This window comes from Papio anubis, chromosome 6, assembly GCF_008728515.1.
Source record: "Papio anubis isolate 15944 chromosome 6, Panubis1.0, whole genome shotgun sequence".
Classification (NCBI taxonomy): domain Eukaryota; kingdom Metazoa; phylum Chordata; class Mammalia; order Primates; family Cercopithecidae; genus Papio; species Papio anubis.
In genome coordinates, this window is record NC_044981.1 from 31,616,315 (window position 1) to 31,639,802 (window position 23,488).

The 23,488-nt window shown below is 54.3% G+C and overlaps 4 protein-coding genes across 13 annotated transcripts; 2 read left to right on the forward strand and 2 right to left on the reverse strand.

Moving 5' to 3' along the window:
• The first annotated feature begins 497 nt into the window (after window positions 1-497).
• On the forward strand, window positions 498-2,235 carry B3GALT4 (beta-1,3-galactosyltransferase 4). Its single transcript, XM_031667669.1, has one exon. The coding sequence runs from the start codon at window positions 815-817 to the stop codon at window positions 1,964-1,966; it is 1,152 nt and encodes a 383-aa protein (XP_031523529.1). The 5' UTR covers window positions 498-814; the 3' UTR covers window positions 1,967-2,235.
• Window positions 2,236-2,518: 283 nt separating this feature from the next.
• Window positions 2,519-12,348, reverse strand: WDR46 (WD repeat domain 46). Of its 2 annotated transcripts, XM_003897440.4 has the most exons (15): window positions 11,928-12,336; window positions 11,619-11,828; window positions 11,435-11,515; window positions 11,179-11,291; window positions 10,969-11,056; window positions 10,780-10,841; window positions 10,409-10,513; window positions 10,150-10,300; window positions 9,884-10,019; window positions 9,586-9,685; window positions 3,844-4,157; window positions 3,599-3,693; window positions 3,188-3,283; window positions 2,917-3,030; window positions 2,519-2,796 (listed from the first exon to the last, which is right to left on the reverse strand). In XM_003897440.4, exons 1-15 carry the CDS (start codon window positions 12,003-12,005, stop codon window positions 2,686-2,688), a joined length of 1,854 nt encoding a protein of 617 aa, XP_003897489.3. In that variant the 5' UTR covers window positions 12,006-12,336; the 3' UTR covers window positions 2,519-2,685. The 2 variants fall into 2 exon arrangements, with proteins under 2 accessions (XP_003897489.3, XP_021792407.2); XM_021936715.2 differs by having other exon boundaries at window positions 2,519-3,030; window positions 11,928-12,348.
• Window positions 12,349-12,386: 38 nt separating this feature from the next.
• Window positions 12,387-13,886, forward strand: PFDN6 (prefoldin subunit 6). 2 transcript variants are annotated; one of them, XM_009204913.2, is made up of 5 exons: window positions 12,387-12,454; window positions 12,668-12,746; window positions 12,974-13,044; window positions 13,126-13,250; window positions 13,512-13,886. In XM_009204913.2, the coding sequence occupies exons 2-5, from the start codon at window positions 12,683-12,685 to the stop codon at window positions 13,639-13,641; spliced, it is 390 nt and encodes a 129-aa protein (XP_009203177.1). In that variant the 5' UTR covers window positions 12,387-12,454; window positions 12,668-12,682; the 3' UTR covers window positions 13,642-13,886. The 2 variants fall into 2 exon arrangements, with proteins under 2 accessions (XP_009203177.1, XP_009203176.1); XM_009204912.2 differs by having other exon boundaries at window positions 12,388-12,454; window positions 12,596-12,746.
• A 564-nt stretch (window positions 13,887-14,450) lies between these two features.
• On the reverse strand, window positions 14,451-22,151 carry RGL2 (ral guanine nucleotide dissociation stimulator like 2). 8 transcript variants are annotated; one of them, XM_003897438.5, is made up of 18 exons: window positions 21,627-22,151; window positions 21,211-21,407; window positions 19,817-19,900; window positions 19,390-19,568; window positions 19,206-19,256; window positions 18,820-19,117; window positions 18,300-18,551; window positions 18,114-18,217; window positions 17,922-18,006; window positions 17,773-17,841; window positions 17,477-17,551; window positions 16,821-16,853; window positions 16,582-16,703; window positions 16,392-16,487; window positions 16,200-16,311; window positions 15,804-16,094; window positions 15,221-15,335; window positions 14,451-15,104 (listed from the first exon to the last, which is right to left on the reverse strand). In XM_003897438.5, the coding sequence occupies exons 2-18, from the start codon at window positions 21,364-21,366 to the stop codon at window positions 14,893-14,895; spliced, it is 2,334 nt and encodes a 777-aa protein (XP_003897487.1). In that variant the 5' UTR covers window positions 21,367-21,407; window positions 21,627-22,151; the 3' UTR covers window positions 14,451-14,892. The 8 variants fall into 8 exon arrangements, with proteins under 8 accessions (XP_003897487.1, XP_003897488.1, XP_021792396.1 ...); XM_003897439.5 differs by lacking the exon at window positions 21,211-21,407; XM_021936704.2 differs by lacking the exon at window positions 17,477-17,551.
• Between the last annotated feature and the right edge of the window lie 1,337 nt (window positions 22,152-23,488).

The following is a 23,488-nucleotide window of genomic DNA, read 5'->3' on the forward strand; positions in this document are numbered from 1 at the left end:
CCCACACAGTGCTATTGGTTTTAGCAGTGGTGATGCTGCAGACCCCTCAGTCTCCCTATGTGTAGCTAGTGATGTCCCTCTCTGTAAAGAGAAATGTGAGGGGAAAACAATTCCCAGCCTCGAGGGGGTGACCCAGACCAGTTTAGAGACCAGTCCCCTGGGGTTGGTGTGCAGCATGGTTGTGGAGTGGGTAGCTGAGCCTAGACAGTTGCAGTTCAGGTGAGTTTGCAGGTCTTAGTCACTCTGGGTTTTTTTTGTTTTGTTTTTAAAAAAGGGGTCATCTAGTTATAAGAGAAAATCTTTGGGGCTGTGACCAAGCAACAAAGGCAAAAACACAGACGTTGGTTATGTAGGGTGTGGTCCCCCTGGTGGAATACGTGGGTGGGTTGGGATGGGGAGTGGCTGGACAGACCGGTCTCGCTCCGTTTGGTGTCACTCCACCCGCCCGGGTTTCCGCGCCCTGCCGCGCTGCTCCGACGCCGCTTCCGGCGGGGATGGGAGCGCGCAGCGCGGAAGCGGGTGGCAGGCCGGCCGCCGGGGCGAGGCGGGGGAGGGGCCGTGAGTGCCGCAGTCGGCCAGCCATGGAGCGGAGCTTGCTGCCGGCGAGGCCGCGACAACAAGGTAGCCACCCCCGCAGCATGCCTCGACCGCGGTCCGCACCGCCTTCCACCGACCCCCAGGGTGCGCTGGTCCCGGTCGCGCGCTCCGCCCTCCGCATCCCAGGTGTGGTCGGTTAAATCCCCGCCTTGACCCAGGCCCGGGGAGCTAGTCTCCGCCCTTCGCTCTCCGGATTACCCTTGGAGTGCGCCGCACCATGCCGCTCAGGCTCTTCCGGCGCCTGCTCCTCACCGCTCTGCTGCTGGTGATCGTCTGGACCCTCTTCGGGCCTTCGGGGTTGGGGGAGGAGCTGCTGAGCCTCTCACTAGCCTCCCTGCTACCAGCCCCCGCCTCACCGGGGCCGCCCCTGGCCCTGCCCCGCCTCTTGATCCCCAACCAGGAAGCTTGCGGTGGTCCCGGGGCTCCTCCCTTCCTGCTCATCCTGGTGTGCACGGCTCCGGAAAACCTGAACCAGAGAAACGCCATTCGGGCCTCGTGGGGCGGGCTGCGCGAGGCCCGGGGACTCAGGGTACAGACGCTATTCCTGCTGGGAGAGCCGAACGCACAGCACCCCGTGTGGGGCTCCCAGGGGAACGACCTGGCCTCGGAGTCAGCAGCCCAGGGGGATATCTTGCAGGCCGCCTTCCAGGACTCCTACCGCAACCTCACCCTCAAGACCCTCAGTGGGCTGAACTGGGCTGAGAAACACTGCCCCATGGCCCGATACGTCCTCAAGACGGACGATGATGTGTACGTCAACGTCCCCGAACTGGTATCAGAGCTGGTCTTGCGAGGGGGCCGTTGGGAGCAATGGGAGAGAAGCACGGAACCCCAGAGAGAGGCTGAGGTTGGAAATGAACAGCAGGAAGGAGGCCAGGCCTTGCACAGCGAGGAAGTGCCTCTTCTGTACCTGGGCCGGGTGCACTGGCGAGTAAACCCCTCTCGGACACCAGGGGGCAGGCACCGTGTATCAGAGGAGCAGTGGCCTCACACCTGGGGCCCCTTCCCACCCTATGCCTCAGGCACGGGATATGTGTTGTCAGCGTCTGCTGTGCAGCTTATTCTCAAGGTGGCTAGCCGGGCACCCCCTCTCCCGTTAGAGGATGTCTTTGTGGGGGTAAGTGCCCGAAGAGGAGGCCTTGCCCCAACACAGTGTGTCAAGCTGGCTGGTGCCACCCACTACCCACTAGACCGGTGCTGCTATGGGAAATTCCTGCTGACGTCCCACAGGCTGGACCCCTGGAAGATGCAGGAAGCCTGGAAGCTGGTGGGTGGCTCTGACGGGGAAAGGACTGCGCCCTTTTGCTCCTGGTTCCAGGGAGTCCTGGGCATCCTGCGGTGTCGAGCAATAGCCTGGCTTCACAGCTGAGAGTGCCTGGGGCCACAGGAAAGGCAGGAACAGGACCTTCTCTCTCCCAGGCCCAACGCAGGGGCCCTCACTGGCTGGAGCTAATCTGTTTCCTCATACCAGATCCTCAGTCTCACTAAAGACAGGGATATGGGAGACACCCAGGGCCCTGGCCCGCCAGCCTGAAAGATGGTCATCAGGAAGAGAAAAAGAAAAAAATGCTGCAGCTGTTCTCTCAAGCTAGGGCAGAAGAGGGCTGTCAAGCTCCTCAATAAACTTGTCTCCACTTCTTCGAGTGCAGTGTGGTCTTCACCAGGACCCCCAGAACACCACAAACCTGGAGACCCCAGAGGCTGCCAGACCCTGCTTCATGGGAAGGACATCTCCAGGGACATGGGAGAGAGGACAGCCTCTCTGAGGAGGAAGGCCCCTAAAAGGCAAAGCTAAGGCCACAGCAGCCACAAGGTATGGGGCTGGGGGTAGAGGCAGGACACTGACTCCTCTGATCCTAGAATGGCCTCATGCTGGGCAAGGGGGAGGGGAACAGGTCCACAAGATGATCCAGACACATGATCCAAAAAATCGCTTTCCTCTTTAATACCAACCCACCCCAGGAGCCAGCTGTCCACCCCCAGTTGGGGAAAGGACCACAGTGCCCCACCTCCTTGTTCCAGGGAACACTCTTTTCCCTACAGGTGATCTTGGGGAGAGACTGTTCCCAGGCAACCCTGGAGTCTGGCTCAGCACACAAATCTGTCCAGGGCAGATGGCCGGGCCCCCGTGGACTTGGCCTTCGTTTCCTTCTGCTGCTGCTGCTGCTGCTGCTGCTGAAGGCTCTGCCGGACCTTGTCCTGGGGACCGGAGAGGGGGAGGACACAAGGACAGTGAGAAGTGGCAGGCTGACAAGGGCAGAGGCACAAGCAGGAGGGTGCAGCCTGTGGAAGGCCCGGCCCATCCCAATACTCATCTACCCTGTGTTCCTCATCCATGACCTTCCTCTTCCTCTTCACCAGGCTTGCTGTGGAGCTGCGGCCCTTCTGCTTTGGCTTTGGCTGGAAGGGAGCCTTAGCCTCCGGGTCGTAGCCCTGAGGGAGGGGACAGGAGTCAAATCTGTTACAGCCTCGGTCGGAGTCAGGGAACTGGCAGCACCCACCTGCTGGCCACACTTCTGGGGACAAGCCATGGTGGGGAGAGGATGTGGGGGAGAAGACAGGCCTGGGCATTCAGGGGCCTGCTCCATACCAGCCTCTCTATCCGCTCCTTCTTTCCCTGCTCCAGAGAGATGACATCCACCTCGGCCAGGGCTCGTGGGTCAAGACAAATAAGCTCTGCAGGTACCTGAGGGTTTCACAGAGGGATAGGACTCAGCAAGGAGCCACAGGAGAGTAGCACCAAAAAGGGAAGCCAGGAAGGCTGCTGAACCCCTCTACCCAGGACCCCCAGCATGAGACCTCAGGATAGCTTTCTCTACCTCCAACCCAAAACCACATGCATACCTTCCCCAGCAGCAGGGGCCTCACAAGCATGCTGAACACCAACCAGCAGGGGAACCTCACCTTCTCCAACAGGGGCAATCTCACCCTCTCCGCCAGGGGGAACCCTGACCTCTCCAGCAGGGGGAACCTGACCCTCTCCAGCAGAGGGGAACCTCACCTTCTCTAGCAGGGCCTTCACCTCCCACTCCTGGCGTTGCTTCCGGCTTCTGTAAGGATTACTCTCCAGGCCATCAAAGTTGGGCTCACCGGCCCCTGAAGGGAGGGAGGGAGGAGCATGGAGCCGTAAGGAAAGACCTAAGTCCAACAGCTCCAGCCCAACCAATCCCCCAGCTCCTGGATGTCTCAGGCCCAAACTTCCACCCAGAGTTCATTCACTTCAAGCCCCATCCCTGGCCCACTCACCAGGGACCAGCATGCTGGTGACGCCCCCACTGTGCCCCACCCCTAGCACATCTTCAAAGGGGCAGAACTGAAGGCCATGCACAGGGCCTGAGAGCCGGTGGGTGAGGTAGGGCTGTTCAAGGGAGGGTGGGCTGGCCTTGCCCTGCCCTGCCCAGATGTTGACAACATCACCCATTCCCGCCACCAGCAGTCCCCTCTGGGAGAAGGCCAGGTGCCCTGCTCCCTGGGGCAGGGTCCGAGTGCTCAGAGGCTGGTAGGTCCCTCTCAAGTCAAAGATCTTCAGCTGGTGGTCTAGGCCAGAGGTGGCCATGTACCTGGTGAGAAAAGAGGGATCAATTAATCTGTCAGTAAATGGGTTTACGAAGCAAGCTGTGGCCAAGTCCAGGCATCAAGTCTGGCTGGGGAGAAAAAGATTAATAGTAATAACCACTACCATCACCCTGAACACTCCACAGGCATCCTCTTGGTTAAGCTGCACACAACTCTTACGATTTTTATTTCCCTTTAAGAGGTGAGGAAACAAGCTCAGAGAAAGGAAAGCTAGGTCAGTGGATGGTCAGGCCTATCTCTTTAGCATCTGCCTCTCCTCTGCTAACACCACACAGCCCTCTCAAGACACGGGAGTCAAAAGGAGCACCCACACAACAGGCTGCACCTAAAGGTGATGTCCCCCTGTACACACATGCAGCACACAGCCCAGCAAGGGGAAAGAGCATCTGCAGTGGTCAGAAAGGCTTCATGGGAAAGGTGGGATTTGACCTATTCTAGGTAATTCTCAAAAAAAGTACAGGAAAGAGATACACAGCAGGTTCACATGCATTAACACCAGAGTGTGGAGACTGAGAGGGAAGCAGAGGTTATGTTAGCAGGATTGGTGGGAAACATGGTCAGGAAAATCAGGAGCGGAAAATTTGTGGGGTTTCTTTAAAGTCAGACCGAGGACCCACAGCTCACAATCCCAACATTGCTCTCTGGCAATGACAAATCACAAACTCAAGGCTCCAAGGACTTGAGAAGACCTACTCAGAAAGTGGTGAAGTATCCCTTGGCCTGCCCCTCTGTGTGCTTTCCCTGGAAGGAGGGAGTGAAGGTTGGGATCAAATCCTCTCCAGGAATCACGTACTGCATAAGTTGTTTACTTTCAGAAGTTAGAGTTTCTTTTCTTTTTTTGAGACAGGGTCTCATTCTGTTGCCCAAGCTGGAGTGCAGTGGCGTCACCTTGGCTCACCGCAGCCTCTGCCTCCCTGGTTCAAGTGATTCTCGTGCCTCAGCCTCCCAAGTAGCTGAGATTACAGGCATGCGCCACCACGGCTAATTTTTGCGTTTTTAGTAGAGTCGGGGTTCGCCATGTTGGCCATGCTGGTCTTGAACTCCTGGCCTCAAATGACCTCAAATGACCTCCTCTGCCTCCCAAAGTGCTGAGATTACAGGTGAGGTTGGAGTTTCTACGTTCAAGTTATTCCTTAATGAGGGAAGCTGAAGGGGAACCAGCCAGGTAGGGGATGTATGTTTGCCAAGAGGCCAAGGACTCTCTTTTGCCTTGGCTGTGAACCCAGAAGAAGGGAACTAAAGAGTTTTTATGAGCAGAGACTTGCACAGTGACGGAGCCCAAGGAAGGCCCAACTGGATACTTCCGACAAGATAATCAGGGCCTTGACTTTACCACAGAGAAAGGCCATCAGTGCAAACCAGGAATTACCGAGCGCTCCTGGAACACAGGGTCACATCCTTTGGTGAACTAATAACTCAAGGATGCATGCTGGCTCTTCTCCCCTCCACATACCCATCTATGGGATCCCCTGGGTAAAGACCAGCCTAGTGCCAGATGGGAGTCTGGGCCATACTACTGTACTACTAAACTTGCAAGCAGCAGTTCGGCTCTGAGAAGTCAACCCAATCCAATCCTAATGCAGGCTACCAGAACACCTCTTATGAAAGATGGTCGGCTTCGTCGCTGGAGTCCCCGTGGCCTATCTGACAAGCTCCTGAGAAGGACCAGAGAAAAGCAGGGATGGGCTGAAGATCACAAGGACCAGAGCTGTTCAGCATCAAGGTGTTGATTAAACTTCAGGCCTCAGCTAACTAGTGATTAAGTGCTAAGCAGAGGAGTGGCTGACCCAGGTAGCCCATGGAGGGCAAGCTACAGCTTTGGCCCAGTGGCCCAGAGAGGGCAGAAACCCTTGGGCAGGCCTTCCGACTCTCCTAGAGCCAGGCTGGTATAGATATGGAGTAAAAAGGGCAGAACCAAATCACTTGTTCACAAAGATACAATTACAGAGGCCAGGACCAGTGGCTCAGGCCTATAATCCCAGCACTTTGGGAGACCAGATGGGCGGATCACAAGGTCAGGAGTTCGAGACCAGCCTGGCCAACATAGTGAAATTCCATCTCTATTAAAAATACAAAAATTAGCTGCGCGCAGTGGCACGCACCTGTAGTCCCAGCTACTGAGAGGCTGAGGCAGAAGAATCACTTGAGCCTAGGAGGCGAAGGTTGCAGTGAACCGAGATCGTGCCCCTGCACTCCAGCCTGGGTGACAGATCAAGACTCCATCTCGAAAAATAATAATAAATAAATAAATGCATCACCTGGCCAGTCATTCTCAAAAACCATAGCCATGGCCGGGTACAGTGGCTCATGCCTGTAATCCCAGCACTTTGGGAGGCTGAAGCAGGTGGATCACAATGTCAGGAGTTCAAGACCAGCCTGGCCAAGAGGGTGAAACCCCATCTCTACTAAAAATTTAAAAATTGGCCGGGCGCGGTGGCTCAAGCCTGTAATCCCAGCACTTTGGGAGGCCGAGACGGGCGGATCACAAGGTCAGGAGATCGAGACCATCCTGGCTAACACAGTGAAACCCCGTCTCTACTAAAAAATACAAAAACTTAGCCGGGCGAGGTGGCAGGCGCCTGTAGTCCCAGCTACTCAGGAGGCTGAGGCAGGAGAATGGCGTGAACCCGGGAGGCGGAGCTTGCAGTGAGCTGAGATCCGGCCACTGCACTCCAGCCTGGGTGACAGAGCAAGACTCCGTCTCAAAAAAAAAAAAAAAAAAAAATTTAAAAATTAACCGGGCGTGGTGGCGGGTGCATATAATCCCAGCTACTCAGGAGGCTGAGGCAGGACAATCGCTTGAACCCCCGGGGACAGAGGTTGCAGTGAGATTGCGCCACTGCACTCCAGCCTGGGTGACAGAGTGAGACTGTCTCAAAAAAAAAAAAAAACCCATAGCCACAAGTTTTTATACGCAAAGGGTAACTGGAGCACCACACCAAGGCAGGCTCAATGATTCATCCTTTTATCTCCAGAACTTCAGCACAGAGCCCCGCCCACAGCAGATGCCCAGTGAATACCTGACAAAAGGAATCAGAGGAAAATACAAATCAGAGAGAACAGCTGTGGAAAATGCAGATACTCTCTCAGGAACAGCAGAAATCCAAAGCAGACACCACCTCTACCCTCACATCAGCCAGACCTGGAGAGAACGATCATCTTGAATGACAATGATGAATATAGCACTCCCTATTTGCTAAGCACTGTGCTAAACTATATGCCTTAACTCATCTTAATGTCTACAACAGCTTTTATAAGGGCTTTAAACTAGGGCTTGGTAAACCTACTGCCCATGGGCCAAACCTGCCCATCATCTAGTTCTGTATGGCCCACAAGCCAAGAATGGTTTTTACATTTTTAAGTGGTTGAAAAAAAAATCAAAAGAATATTTTGAGACTGTGAAAACTGTATGAAATTCAAATTCCAATATCCACAAATAAAGTTTTATTGGAACATGGCCACTCAGTATTTATTTACACCGTGGCTGCTTTTGCTCTACAACACACAGCTGAGTGGTCATGACAGAGACTACGGCATCCTGATTTGCACTCCTGCTTTGTACGCTACAAGTCACAGTGACACAATCATAAGTGCTTCACAGCATTTTGAGCACCTCACATATCACCTATCATTACCTAACTGTGTGAAAAGATATTTTCAAAGATGAAATACATGAAATCTCTACAGATCAGCATGAACATGAGTATCTACAGTCAAGTTTGATCATTTGGAACACTAACTTTGTACATGAACTAGGCAAAATGTTATCCTCAAAAAGAGAAATTCGGTTCTTCCCATTAGTAGATCTGTATTACACAAATATCATATTTATTATTATTTTTTAAGACAGGGTCTCCCTCTGTTGCCGATGGAAGAGTACAGTGGGATGATTACAGCTCACTGCAGCCTTAACCTCCTGTGCTGAGGTGATCCTCCCACCTGAGCCTCCTGAGTAGCTGGGACTACAGGCATGCACCACCACACCCGGCTAATTTTTCTATCTTTGTAGAGACAGAGTTTTGCCATGTCACCCAGGCTGGTTTCGAACTTCTGGGCTCAAGCGATCTGCCCACCTCAGCCTACCAAAGTGTTAAGATTACAGGCATGAGCTACTGTGTCCAGCCTCATATTATGTTTAACTTTTTTTTTTTTTTTTTTTTTTTGAGACGGAGTTTTGCTCTTGTTGCGCAGGTTGGAGTGCAATGGCACAATCTCGGCTCACTGCAACCTCTGCCTCCCAGGTTCAAGCGATTCTTCTGCCTCAGCCTCCCAAGTTGCAGGGATTACAGGCCCCTGTCACAACACCCGGCTAATTTTGTGGATTTTTAGTAGAGACAGGGTTTTGCCATGTTGGCCAGGCTAGTCTCGAACTCCTGACCTCAGGTGATCCACCCGCCTCAGCCTCCAAAGTGCTGGGATTACAGGCGTGAGCCATTGCACCTGGCCATATTATGTTTAATTTTATAACTTAAAAATGTGTGGGCCGGGTGCAGTGGCTCACAGCTGTAATCCCAGCACTTTGGGAAGCCAAGGCGGGCAGATCACCTGAAGTCAGGAGTTCAAGACCAGCCTGGCCAACATGGTAAAACCCCGTCTTTACAAAAAAATGCAAAAATTAGCTGGTCATAACGGCAGGTGCCTGTAATCCCAACTACTTGGGAGACTGAGGCAGAAGAGTTACTTGAACCCGGGAGGCAGAGGTTGCAGTGAGCTGAGATCACGCCACTGCACTCCAGCCTGGGAGATAGAGCAAGACTACATCTCTCTCAAAAGATTAAAAAAAAAAAAAAGGTCAGGCACAGTGGCTCACGCCTGTAATCCCAGCACTTTGGGAGGCTGAGGCGGGCAGATCACTTGAGGTCAGGAATTCGAGACCAGCCTGACCAACATGGTGAAACCCTGTCTCTATTAAAAATACAAAAATTAGCCAGGCGTTGTGCTGGGTGTCTGTAGTCCCAGCTCTTTGGGAGGCCAAGGCAGGAGAATCACTTGAACCTGAGAGGCGGAGGTTGCAGTGAGCTGACATTGCGCCATTGCACTCCAGCCTGGGCGTCAGAGCGAGACTCCATCTCAAAAAAAAAAAATTGTGATAATTTGTTTTCTCTTGGTATTTAAATACCTACACAGTACCCTTTGATTTTACTTCTTATCAGCAAATCATAAAATATTTACTATCTGACTCTTTACAGAAAAAGTTTGTGGACCCTTGAACTAGACACTCATATTTCCATTTTTGGGGTGAGAAAACTGTGGCACACAAAGGTTATGCCATATACCCATACTTACAAGGCCCATCAGTGGTAACATTGTGATTTAAACCTGGGCATCCTGGCTTTAGAGTCTGTGCTCCTAAAGCACACTACCTTCCACAACTTTCTGGCCACCTAACGCCTCATCCCACCAGTAACTTACGTGCCTGTAGAATCTACTGCCACAGCCCGGACCCCACCACGATGACAGAGAATCTTTGCCAGTGGCTCCTTCATAGCTGGACTCCATAAAGACACAGTACCTGGAAGAGAAGAAGAACCAAAGTTGCTAATACAAACCTGACCCTAAGGTTATTAAACCTGGGAAAGATGGGAACTCAAGGCCAAGAGATAACAAAAAAGGGAAATAAAAGGGTAACTTTAAGAGACTCACGAAGTATAAATATAGAAGAAACGCAAGTCAGGATGGTCGGAGAGTCAAAACTAAGCTAGGTACTGACCATTGCTGTGTCCGAGATGGATGACAGCATTGTAAGGGTTCTGACTCATGACATCGAGCCGCCCAGCTCGAGCATTCAGAGCTGCCACGATCTTCCCCACTGATACATCCAGGTAGGTCAGAAACCCTGTTTCTGACTGAGAAAGAGAGAGACAGAGAGAATGACCCAGTCCTGATTGCCCTCTGTATTCCCTCTCCTGGGGTCCTAAAGGAGAAGTGGTCATCCCAAGGGCTGCCACCCAGTTCCTGAGCTCCACGGCCACTCACAGCTGTAGCCAGGAGGAAGTGGAAGGGCAGGAACTCAAGCCGTGTCACTCGGTCACACCGGCGGATACAGTGGAGCTCAATGCCCTGATTGTCATAGATGTGGAGCCAGCGGTTCTGGGCAACAGCAAGCAGTGCCTCAGAATGGAGAAACCTGGGGGAGAGGAAGAGTGGTTCAATTGGGAAATGAGGTCACAGGCTATCATTCAATCAAGGATGGACTATCTCACCCCTACTGACCGCTGACAATGAGGCCACTGACCGGATATCCCGCACTGCCTCCATGACGTTGATCTCGCACATAAGCTTCTTTGTTACCCAATCAAGGGCAGCCACATGACCTCGGCGCCCTCCAAAAGCCAGGTGTCTGTTGGAGGTGAGGGGCAGGCAGGGTGTTAAGGCAGGGGACCACCGACTCAGATGACTTGAGGTCTGCCCCATGCCAGCCCCGGTGGGCAGCTCCAGGTGGGCAGACACATGTTGCTGCAGGTGCTCACCCGCACACACAAGCAAATCGAAGGACCCTCCCCTCATCAACAACCCAAACATACACTGCGAATGGCCGAAGTGGGCATGGCTAAAGTGGTTAAGGAAACACATCTTAGTTCAAGAGTCACTAGAATTCAACCTTACCTTCCAGTTCGAGAGTAGTTTAGTCTGTAGGGCCCAAATTGCCTCAGATTCAAGTCAAAGTGCTGGGAAAGAGAAGAGTGAAAAAAAAAAAAAAGAGTACCCTGCAGGAACGCCTTCTTCTAGCCCCCATTCCTCTCTTGTCCTGCACCACCAATCAATCCCTTGGCTCCTTTACCTCCTCAGGCTCACCTTGGCTGCACTTGCAATGTCCACAGCCTCCACAATGTCAGCCTGGCATATCTTTGCTGTGTCTTCCCCATCCTCCCCTTCCAGAAACCTGAAAGCAAGGGTTAGGATAGCAGTAAAGTTTCCCAATATGAAGCAAGTGTACCAACATAAAAACGAGAAAAGACAGTCCTATAAGGCAAGGATTGGGGGTCCAGATTAGGGCCCACTCACCCCGGTTCCTCAGCAAGCAGCAGCTCAGAACGAGCAGCTTTGATACTTGTTTCCTCTTCCTCAGCTTCAGCCACCTCAAGTCGGCTTCGAGTTTTGGCTTTAGAACGTGGTAACTATAACATTGTTGGTGGGGAGGAGTGGCAGAAGAACCATAGGGTAAGTGGGGTCACAGGAGAGCTACCTAGCCCAGCCTCCATTCAACTCACCCAGACACTCCCTGCCTCCAACACTTCCCAACTCTCCGGCTGGACCTCACCTTTCGGGATTTGTCAATGCGACAGAACTTCTGGACCACCTCCACAGGGACGGGGGCGGGGCCTGGGAATGGATCTTGGGCCTAGGGGAAAGGAGAACGCAGTTAGTAGACAGCCTTGGATTGACCCCAACCCTTTCAAAGCACAAGGCGGCCTGCCTCGCCACCCATTAGGTTCCACGTTCACCCCGGACAAGCTCCGCTGGGACTCCGGGTTCTTCCACTCTCGGGGTTTCTTCGGGACCTGAGGCTTCTTAGAGATCCGAGACTTCTTTAATATGTGAGCATTTTTTGGTCTCTGAGGACGGAGCTCCCGATTCTTCTTGTTACAAGGAGGCCCTGGAGAGGCTCCGTCTGTGGTCGGAACGGTCTCTTCCTCCCAGTATCGCCGCGGTTTCTACAAGCAGATCAGGAACTCTGATACTCCGCACCCACGCCCCGCCCCCCCCCGACCCCGCAGCAAAAAACTTCCTTTCCCACCCAAGGAGGCCGATACCTTTCTCTTGGTCTGAAGTTTGTCTTTCTTGGGCGGGACATCCCTGCCCGGCTTGGGGGCTGTCTCCACCTCGCCCATCCGAACGGCGATCCACGTGCAAAACTCCTCTCAGCTGCCCCACCGTCGGCTTGAAAACTCCCGGAAGCCCTCTATCCTTCATCCAATCAGCAGCGTACCAGGTCTGAAGCTCTCTAGGCGCCATCTTGAGTGAGGGCACGCTCTCCTTAGACGGGCGGAAGAGCTCTTGGCACCTTATCGGGAGCGGCACCTTATGCAAGAGTGACTTACAAAAGAAAGGCAGGCCCGGGACCAGGGGCTAAGTAGCGGTGCGGTTTCTTTTTCCGGGTTAGTTTCCCCATCTTGCCTAAAAATATCCGAGTCCAGTCTTTGTAGCAGAACTCCATTCGCTAAACATGTCAGAACTACACTTCCCATCAAGGGTCAGAAAGAAACTTCCGGCGCAGTCTTTTCCCGGCATTCCTCGTTTACTTCCGGGTTTATTACTACTGAAAGCAGAACGTGAATAGGTTAGGATTTCGGTTGAGAGGCTTACGGTCTTGCGTTTCGCCCACCATATCCTGGGGACGGGGTGGAGTCGATACCCAGGACGCGGGGGAGGTGGCGGTGCCCCTCAGGGCTGCCTCTCAAGAGTGCTATCATTTCCGCAGGCGAGATCAGAAAAGGGAGCTCAGGTACCTTCCAGAGAGTGAGACGCAGCGCTCTTGTCTCGCTCCCCGTAGGCTTTCATCCCCGCCATGGCGGAGCTGATCCAGAAGAAGCTGCAGGGAGAAGTGGAGAAATATCAACAGCTACAGAAGGGTAAGGGAGCAGGGTCGGTATGGCCTCGCCCAATGCACTCACAACCCAAAGCCATTACCGAGATAAGGTTTGTTGCCCCATCTGGGCCCTTGCGTGCAGAGACTTTCCCGCTTCAGTACTCTTCCCTATTCACTGACCTGCTGCCCCCATCTTTTTCTGCTTCCTCAGATCCATATCCACCTGACTAGGATTGATGTTTCTAATCTTGCCTTTCCTCTTATCCCCAGACTTGAGTAAATCCATGTCGGGGAGGCAGAAACTTGAAGCACAACTAACAGAAAATAATATCGTGAAAGAGGTGAGGGACTGGGATTTGTGGGGCGAGGAGGGACCTGTGCTAGCCATGGTTCTGATCACGTATGTCCCATCCCTCCATCAGGAACTGGCCCTGCTGGATGGGTCCAACGTGGTCTTTAAACTTCTGGGTCCGGTGCTAGTCAAACAGGAGCTGGGGGAGGCTCGGGCCACAGTAGGGAAGAGGCTGGACTATATCACAGCTGAAATGTGAGTCTTTATTCCACCACTGTGTGCTGCACCCTGTGATGCAAGTGAACCATTGGAGTAGAGGTGTTGAACCATTGCAGAACAGCTCTCCATAGTGGCCCCTAGTCCTCCAGTTCCTCCAACCCCTTCCTTCCCTTTTAACCCCCCTTCTCCCTTCCGTAATCTCAAGTTTTCCACCTATCTCTTTCTTGCGTTTAGCACCCTCCTTAGTAAGTCCTACTAATTTCTCCCTTTCTACTTGTCTCCCTTGTCTCTCTTTAGTAAGCGATATGAATCCCAGCTCCGTGATCTTGAGCGGCAGTCAGAGCAACAGAGGGAGACCCTTGCTCAGCTGCAGCAGGAGTTCCAGCGGGCCCAGGCGGCAAAGGCAGGGGCTCCTGGCAAGGCCTGACCCCTTGGTGGGGGGAGGGGAGGGGAGGGAATGAGGCAGCTCTAGCATCTATACTGTAGCTAATAAAATGTAAAAACACCTGGCTCTGTTTCCTGACCAGGCGCTTCTGTCATATCCCCACAGTCCCTTCCACCTTCACACACACCACCTGTATTACCCCCTCAGGTTCAAACTCTTGCACTTGGAATTTCTTTGTGGCACGATGTTCTTTCTTTCTTGAAAGTTAAATCCTAAATGTCCTCAAATCTACTTCTTGCCTGTATATACAACCCTTAACTTTCCCTCATCTTGGTTGGCATGATTATTTTGGAAGGGCATTTACAACATAGCGTATTACTAGGAATGTCAGTTCAATTGAAAAAGAATTCACAGTTCTCTAACCTGAGGCCCCAGGATGAAATGTGGTTACCCTCTTTGCCAGCAGCCCTGGCATCTCTATTGGTACTTTTCAGCCTCTGTCTTCCTAGAATTTGCTTGAATGTAGCTTAAACTGACTTAAAATCCCAGCACGTAATGCTTTGTAGTGTATAAGTCCTCCCAAGTTTATATGTTGTCCATAAAGTTGTTCTGCCATTTCCTTGTCCTAAAATTGTTTTATACACATTTGCAGCAAGGGACCAGTGGTAGAGAGGTTACTGAAGAAAAATTGTTCTGAGGAAACTTTTTTCACCAATACCTCACTCACTTTTTGCTCTGTTCATGGGGATAGAAAACATTGTGCCCCTTCCTGTTCCATGGCATCTACCTTCAGCCAATTCCCCACCCCCACTCATAGCAGCCAGTTCATACGCACTACAAGGACAGGGGAGTAGAATTCAGGTAGTGTTTTGGTTTATTATCTTAGTGTTGTCACAGTGATAGAAACCCCCAGAGTGGGAAGAAGAACTCCTGCGAGGACCTATTTTTTGCCATTTCCCTCTGCCCTGGGGCTCAGAGCCTTGAGGCCTTTGCTTAGCCCTTTGCATATTAGGATATGGCCAAGAATCAGAAACTGATGCGTTTTTTCCAGCACTACCTGTGTGCTGCACAGGTAGGAAGCACACACAGGTATCCAACTTGGTTATAAGACACCAGTTCCCACAGGGCTGGATTTCTCAGCTGTCTGGTAAACCAGTGGTACTTCACTGCCCCAGGATGGCTGGCTACCTTTCTGAATTTCTGTCTCAATGTGATATAACTGCCACCATTCAGGATGGCTACCCACATCTGGTATGAACACCATGACTTCTGTAAGCCAACGGGGCTTCCTCCTCAGAACAGTGCCCGTGCAATCTTCCTCCCTGTGGCCTTGATCCTGGGAAAGGAGCCCCCTCCTCCCTCACTCGGAGGAGTTCCTGAGGCAGACGGGCCACTGGTGACGCCAGGTGTAGCAGCAGAGGACCTTCGCCGCTGCCGCAGGAGGAAATCGTGTGAAGCTCCATCCATGGCGTAGAATACGTTAGCCGAGGCTGGGATAGTCAGCTCTGAAGGTTCAGGGGATGGATGTCAAGCACAAGCACAGTCATTCCCCCCACAGCCGCCCAGATGTGGAAGCACTCCACTCTCCTCCCGAGTCTGCCTTTCCCTCGTAGCCTCTGACCTCGCTCCCCTGGCAGCAGCTGTACCAGCTCATACTCTGAAACCACTGCAGAGTCACGATTGTTTTTCTTAAGGACACGACTGATGACACTTGGAGCCTTGTCCTGGCTTGTCACCTGGCAGGACAGGAGACCAAAAGAGCAATCAATCAGCCATGAATTCCCATCCTTCTACCCTTAGCCACTGAACCCAACCACAAAAGGTTACTTGTGTCCAAGGCTTTAAAAGGAACAGGGAAACCCAATACGGTGGCTTCCTATACCCCATAAGCCAGCCCACATGGTGCCCAGTGAAACAGCTGCTTGCCTTTGGGGAAACTGCTGTTGATTCTGAAATTTTAATATGGCCACCAAAAGTTTAAGGTGTAGCAACTAATGCAAAATAGCCATCAAAATAAAACAAATTTCAGCTTGTATTGAAGACCAGAGTTTACAAGATAAAATTAAAAATAAGTAAAACAACTGCCAAAACCAAAAGTCAAAATTAAAACTACATTCAATTCCATTTGGTTGCCCAAACCTCAGACATTTATAGTCCAACAAGACACCATCCTTCACCCCAACTCCATCCCAAGGCTCCCTCACCAAAATGCTCTTATAGACACTGCCATCTTCCCCCAGCTCCATCTGGACTCGGATGATTCGGCAATCAGAGGCCCCTGGCCCAGATCCCCCTCCCCCATATCCAGTCCCCCCGGAGGCCCCTTCTGCACCCCCACTCAGCGGGGAGCCACAGGAGGCTGAGCGGCGGTGACCTCGAGAAGGCCTAGGGGAGGAGGCTGGTGGGGAGAGATGGCTGGGGTCAGCTGGACTGTGCAGGGATGGACTGCTTTCCAGGGCAGAGTCTAGTGACGAGACAGATGGCCACTTCATGTGCTAGGAATAAACAACATGGGACTGGCATGAAGGCAGGGAGATTAAGGAAGAAACATTTACAGAGTGAGGGTCAGCGTCAAGGTCAGAGTCAGGAGCAGAGCTCACCTGGGCCAGCCGAGTCAGCAGAGGAGCAGGAGTTGTAGGCACCTCATCTCCCGCCATACTGGGCCGCTCGCAGGACACAAGTGGGGTAGGGACCCCAACAGAGCCCAGAACCCTACAGTGGCAGGAGATTGGGAGGATCAGAAGAAAAGTGGAAGTTCCAAGTAACCATCCCCCAGCCAGTGAATCTCTCACTCTGTCCACTGCGAGATGACCAATGTTGGCCGAAGCACCCGTGGGGCAGGAGGGTCACTGGAACCAGGTGGCTCCACCTCACAGGATACACGATGGCTGGGTTAGGGGGCAAAAGACAGAGCTCAGGACATGACACCAATCCCCCACACCTGGCCAGAGCCCTAGAGTCCCAACCTCACCCGCCAGTCACCTCTGAGCCTCTGTCAGTGGCCGGAGCCCCTGTAGCCACCTCTGGATATCATGGTCAGGTTGGAGGTTATAGCCACGACATTCATTCTGGAGCCGTCGCAACTCAGAAAGGACTGCAAACTCCTGGGAAGGAGCCCTCAAACTGCAGGAGCCAAAACTCAGGGACACCTGACTTTCCCCCCTCCCCTTCCGGGAACATGGATTGAGAAGTCCAGCATCCAGCCCAGGCACTCCACTCACCTTCCTCCGCTTGTCAAAATTGATGTATCCATTCTGCGAGGAAAATGGGGATGGGGTGAAAGTTCTAACACTACCTTCCAGGCCACAGAGAGAGAATATCCCCTCTCTTAAACACACACAGCCACATCCAACTCACAATCACTTCCCTCTAGCCTCTCTGACTCTTCCATCCCTCCCTGCCTTCCCCCTCAATCTATCATGGCCTAAGCACTGCACTTGACCCTTGAAATTTAATATCTCAGGTAGACAACTAGTCTGCTTTGCAGATGAGAAGACTGGATAGTATCCAATTGGATAGGATTCCTCATCCAGAGAGGATAAGGAACTTGCCCAAGGTCTCAGTATTTGTTTATTTAACAAACTCTAGCAATAGAGCAGGACCCCATCACAAAACCTAGATGTGCTTACGTTTCAGGCATGTTCTAAGCACTTGACAAATACAAATTCATTTAACCCTTATAATAACAGATCAATGTAGATGCTATTTCTAGTTTCTCATTTACAGACCACTGAGGCGACTTGGCACAGAAATAGATCTGGCTTTGTCCTACACTCAGCTATTTGTGCCTTACAGCCCCTTGCAAGGGGGGGATCTGTCGGACCCTGAAGCCCACTTGTTACATTATCATAATGACACACACACACACACCACTGACCTCCAACTCATCCTTGGAGGCTGCATCCAGCATCACAAGGTCCTTCAGGAAGGTACCAAGGTATGGGACTATACCCTGAGGTCAGGGGTCAGGGTCAGACGTGCCTGCCATTGATGTGAGGGCCCTCCGTCCCTCCGCACTTGCCCTCCCCATTGCCTCAGAGAACAGATTTCATTCTCCCCACCCCTCACCCCTCTGTGCCTCCCTTACCCATCCTTCAGGCTGCTCCCCCAAAACATACTCCTCACCCCTTCATAATCACAACCCCCAAGCCCACCACCCAGCTAGTCACTCACCCCACCCCGGGAGCCAGACCTCGGGGCCTTCTTGGAGTGTGGCTCCAGAGGAGACTGCAACTTTACCTCCTGGTGGTGACAAAATAAAGAGACATGGGGGAGCAGTAGGGAGCAGGGAGAGGGGGGAATGCCACAAACCAGGCTCTCACCTGCACGAGCAGTTCCCGACTCTGGGAATAATTATCCTCCTCAGAGAAAATCTGGCAGAGGCTAGAAAAGACTCTGAGGCTGTCCCTGGGGGAGGGAGAAAAGTGGCCCTGAGGACAGGCCTGGATCTGTCACCCCCTCTTCCCTGCCTTCTGAGGAACCCCCACCCCAGTCCAATGCCTCAGCCTCCCCACCTGGTTGCTTCCCCCCAGGCTGCCCGAAGCCTGTGGATGGGGCTGGACTGCAGGGCTGACACCACAGCATAAACTGAAGAGAAGTTTCGGAGCAGCCGGCACTCCTGCGGGGGTCAAAGAGAGCTAAGGCTATGGGAGCCCTCTCCATGCCATGGCCACCCACCATGGGGCAATGTTCTCTCTCACCTCCGCCACGCGGATCCACTTCTCCAGGAGGCGGGCCCTCTGGGGGGGACGGAGTGGCCGTATGGTCACCTCCCCAGGTCCCTCTCCGGTGGAGGTAGCCCCCAGGACAGAACTAACCACTGCCCCTGCCACCTTGTTGAACTGTGTGACAGTAGCTCGGACAGATGGGCAGAGGTGAGAATGTCCTGGCCGGTCTCTGTGACCCCACAGGCCTCCCAGGCACTGAGAGGGGATCAAATTGAGAAATAGCTCCTGCAGGGTAGAGGTAAGAGGTTAAAGTTCATAGTCAAGTGAGGTCAGCCTTCCAATATTAGGGATCTGAGGATCTCAGGTGGCCAAGGAACCAGAGGGGCACAGGGTTTGAAGGGTAACAACCAAAGGGAAAAAGGGAAAGTCAAAATGGTAGGTGAAGGAGGCTAGGAGCTGGATCAGGAAAGGGTGGAAGCAAGGAAAGGATCTGGAGTCAAGGAGAGGTTAGTAAGGGGTCAGGGGGCATACGGGCCAGAGGTCAGGGTCTCACCGCATCTAGCAGGGTCAGCTGTTCGGCCAAGTGGTCAGCGAGGAACACCAGGACATCCGTGGGGTCAGCAGGGGGATCGCCGGGGAGGGCCAGGGGCTTAGGAAGGTCGGGGGCCTGAGGGTCCACCCGGGACCGGAGGTTGCGGATGAGGTCAGCGCTGCCCCCCCCAACACCCTTCCCTGCTGCATACCCTGTCTGAAGTAAGAAGCTCTCAAGCCGGTCAAGCTGACCCTTGGCCTCAGAGCCAAAATCCTCAGGGTGAGAGGCCAGCCAGGTTGACAGCACAGAGATGGCTACCCTGGGAGAAGGGAATCAGCCAAGGGTGAGAGGTAAAGCTGCAGCCTGGGCAGAGTGGACTGTGAGATTAAGAAACAGGGGTCACTCACTCTGTTGTCCTCTCTAGTTCACCGGTAGGATGAGATTCAAGGGCTTCCAGCCTGAGGGGAAGAAGAGGATCTATCTGTCCATTTTCCCCAAACCCCCAGTGGCCTTAACTATTTTGGTGGGATGTTGGAACTTTAGGAAATCTGGACAGACACTCCACGACCCTGGGTCCCTTATGACTCTGACCTGTCAGCCATAAGTCCTAGCAAGGCAGGCGTCGAAGTGAAGGCCCGGTGGGTGGCCAGGAAGGCTGACATGAAAGTCCCATCAGTCCCTGATGTCCGGGTATCCAGTAGGTGTCTGACCAGGGCCTCCAGAGTGCCAGCTCGGAGCCGTCGGGAGGAACGCGGGGGAGGCATAGGGACCTGGAGGACACAAAGAGATGATCACCAACGCTTTCTCCCACTCTGCCCCTAGATTTCTGAGGACAATCCCAGACCCAGGAGATGTTCCAGCCTCATTTTTCTGATATTCAGAGAGGGCAAAAGTCTTGGCCTATGTCATACAGCGGAGTCCAGGACTCCAGAACTCCAACCTAGCACTCTGGCCAGAAAGTCAGCCAGAGGAAGGGAACTGAAGAGTCAGAGGTGAGAAGCTAAAGTCATGATCTCACCAAGGGATCAAGAGGTCGATATTGGCGGCTTGTGACGGTAAACACGGCACCATCCTCCTCCTCATCCCAGACGGACACAGGGGCCTGCAGGAGTAAGGAAGGGGAAGTCAGACAGTTCTATATCACCCCCCACTGCCCTCAGCCTTCACCCCAGGCCCTGCTTCTCCCTCTATACCCCTCACCTGTGGTGGCAGGGCATAGTACCAGCGAGTGCGAGGAAGGGTGGGGGGAGCTGGTGACCCCAGGTCTCCCCCACTGGGGCCCAGACAGCCCCACCCCAGTCGCCTCAGGGCCCCGGTGGAGTCGAAGGGGCTGTAGTGGAGGCGTGGATGGAGTACAGGAATCCTGATCCTGGAGACCCCCAAAGCCCCTTCCCCCCAGAGCTGAACCCACACACGACAGAGAAGCAGGGTACAAAGAGCAGGAGAGGGAAGCGAGAGGCAGCAAGCCAGAGGCAGAGACTAGGAGTAGCTGAAACCTCAGTTCAGGCACTGCCGCATGCCCCGCCCCTCCCGGCCAAGGACTAGACCAGCCCAGAGCTTTAGTCCTTCTCAGGCCCCCTTTCACCCTGGTCCCTCGGGTAGTGCCTCCACTATCTCAGCCCTAAGGGACCCCTGAAGGTGGCAGCTCCAATCCCAGTCCAGGAAGGAAAAGGGGAAGTGGGATGATGGGGGCTGGGGGGCGGTAGACTCAGAGAGTCACGTGGCCCCAGTCCCTCCCCCGACCGATCCCGAAAAACCAGCCTTGCCAGTCAACCTGCCCTCACTTAGGATCTGGACCTAGGAGTTCAGGGCCTCGGGGCCCCAAATCCAAATTCTGGCCCCTCCTGAGGCCTAAAATCCTGCTCCTGGCCACCACCATTAATCCCTAATGAAAACAGGTAACCACTCTCTACCCACCCTAGGATCGTTCCTCCAGGTCCCAGAACCGTGGCTTCCCTGCCTCTACCCAGGATGGGGGGGGTGGTAAAGGGGAGGGAGGGAAGGAGGGGTCACGAAATCTGAGGGTTCCCTCCCCAATCCCAGAGTCAGAGGAGCTGGTTACTGTGGAAACAAACCCCTCCCCGCCAAACAAAAACAAGGAGGGAGACAGGGGGCAAGACAAGACTGCTCAGAGAAGTAGGCACACTCAGGCAGGCAGAGGCAGAGGGCCAGAGACCCGCAGGGACAGCCAGCCAGAAGTTCCAGGCAGGTTCCTGCGGGCAGGTCCTGAGTCACACTGACAGAGAACCACAGAGACGCCGGGACTCCCCGCAGCAGAGAAACGGGCCGACGCCCAGGGAGGCGCGAGAGTAACTGAGGCAAGGAGGAGGAGATGTAGGGACCCAGAGACAAGAGAAAAGTGGAGACTTCAGAAATACATCCGCCCCCTACCTCCCACCACCCGCGTCTCACCTCTTCTTCTTCCTCCTCCTCTTCCTCCTGCCCCCCGCCCACGACCAGGCCACCTGGGCCCCCACCCTCATCGGGGTCCCGGCTTCGGAAGCTGCTCAGTACGACTCCCCCTGGGGGGCTCGTGTCCAAAAGCAGCCGCAGGGGCCGCGGGAGCATGGCCGAGTGAAGGAATCAGCGGGGTCGGGCCATGGGGGCGCCTGGGGAGAGACGGGGTGGGGTGGGGGTGGAGAGTCAGGTGGGCGCGGGGGAGCCGGGCAGGGAAGGGACGTGGGTGGGTGTCAAGAAGACCGGAAGGGAATTCTGCAGGAAGGCTGGGGGAGGGGGGCAACAGAAGGGTGAAATAGGGTGGCCCTTGGTGCAGTTGGGGGAGGAGGGGGTCACGAGTACGGGGACGCGCAGGGTGCTCAGGCTCTGACCTGCTCGGGAGGGGTGGGGGCAGCGTGGGTCCTGGGCCGCTGTTGCCGTCGGTCTCCGGCCCCGGACCAAGTCCCCTCCCCGGCTTTTCCGTACCCCCTTGAACCCCTCCCGCTAGGCTCCCGGGCCCTTCCGCCCTTTCCGCTCCCCCCCGCGTCCGCCCGCTCCGAGAGCAGGAGCCAAAAGGGGAAGGAAGTGAGGACAGGAGCCAGGGCCGCGGACTAGGGGAGCGCCGGACGCTCAGGGACCAGGACCCAGGCGCCCGAGTCCCCAGCTCCACTGTCCTCCGCCTCTACACTCGGGGATTCTGGAGACCACGTCGCTCCGCACTGAACTGGAATAAAGATTCCAGTCTCCAGCCCCTGGGGGAAGGCAGGAGCAGAATTTGACATTCCCTTCCCCAACAATAACACGGCTAAAACTCCCGCGGGAAGCGTTTCAGGAGGAGAGAGAGCGGGTCACTCCATCCCCACGGGATTATGCTCCCCACCACAACCCACGAACTCCGCTGACCGAAATCCCGGCCGCGTTTTCCGAAGGGCCCTCGGTTCCCGCCCCCTCGGCAGGGGGCGGGGCAGGAAGCAGCCACATCCGGTTCCAGATTCGGCTCTTTGGGGCTTCCGGCGCCGAGGCAGGGATCCCTGTTGGCTCGGCGTCGCTTTGCGGTTGGAGTACCCTCCGCTTGAGCGCATCTTATGCGCCAGTAGTGGCGCCCGACCCCGAACGGTGTCGACGGGGTGTTCTCTGAGGGGTTCAAGGTCACTGGAAGGGACCAGAGGTGATTGGAATATTCATTTTGCTTGGAAGGGGGTTGGAATGAGAGGCCCGTTTGGAAGCACTGGAATACAACTTTATTCCCACACCATTAGACCTGTTACCCCGTCGGTCTGGCCGACAGTCCTGACTCGGAGATCCCTGAGCTGCGCCGCCGCTTCCTTCGTCAATATCCAGCAGCTATTTGATGAGCGCCCTCCAGTGGGGCCTTACGTCCCTATGCCGGCGCGGGGCTACAGCAGTGGACAGACAGGCCGGCCCCTGTCCTCGAGGAGCCCATGATCCGCGGGGAGACAGGCATTTAACGACGACTCACATGATCACTTAAAATACAACTGTGGTGAACCGCACAAAAGGGACGCGCGGCGGTCTGCGGGGAATGACGAGGCCGACCTCGTCTGCGACCCAGGGAGGCCGAGGGTGGACCAGGCAAAGGGAACAGAGGGCTGGGAACTGGAGGTGGGCGGGAGGCGGTTGGTTCATTGGAGGAAAGGAATAGCCCTGTGTGTGATGAGCATTGAGAGGAGGGCTGGCGAGCACCATCTTGGGCTGGAGAATTAGGCAGTGGCTCCAGTGTGGGGCGGTGGGGGGAACACGTGGGCCAGGGCAAGAAGAATGGGTTTGGCCCTAGAGCACGGGTTCTCCAAGTGTAACCTCGGCCCTACAGGTCGCTGAGACTATGTCAGGGGGTAGGTGAGAATGACTATTTTTTATAACAAAATTAAGATGTTATTTGCAACCGAGCGCGGTGGCTAACGCCGCTAATCCCAACACAGGGAGGCCGAGGCGGGCGGATCACGAGGTCAGGAGATCGAGACCATCCTGGCTAACACGGTGAAACCCTGTCCCTACTAAAAAATACAAAATTTTAGCCAGGCATGGTGGAGGGCGCCTGTAGTCCCAGCTACTCGGGAGGCTGAGGCACCAGAATGGTGTGAACCCGGGAGGCGGAGCTTGCAGTGAGCCGAGATCTCGCCACTGCACTTCAGCCTGGGCGACAGAGCGAGACTCCGTCTCAAAAAAAAAAAAATAAAAAAAGAGTGTACAGTGGAGTTTTTCAGAAACTACATGATATGTATTGACACCATGG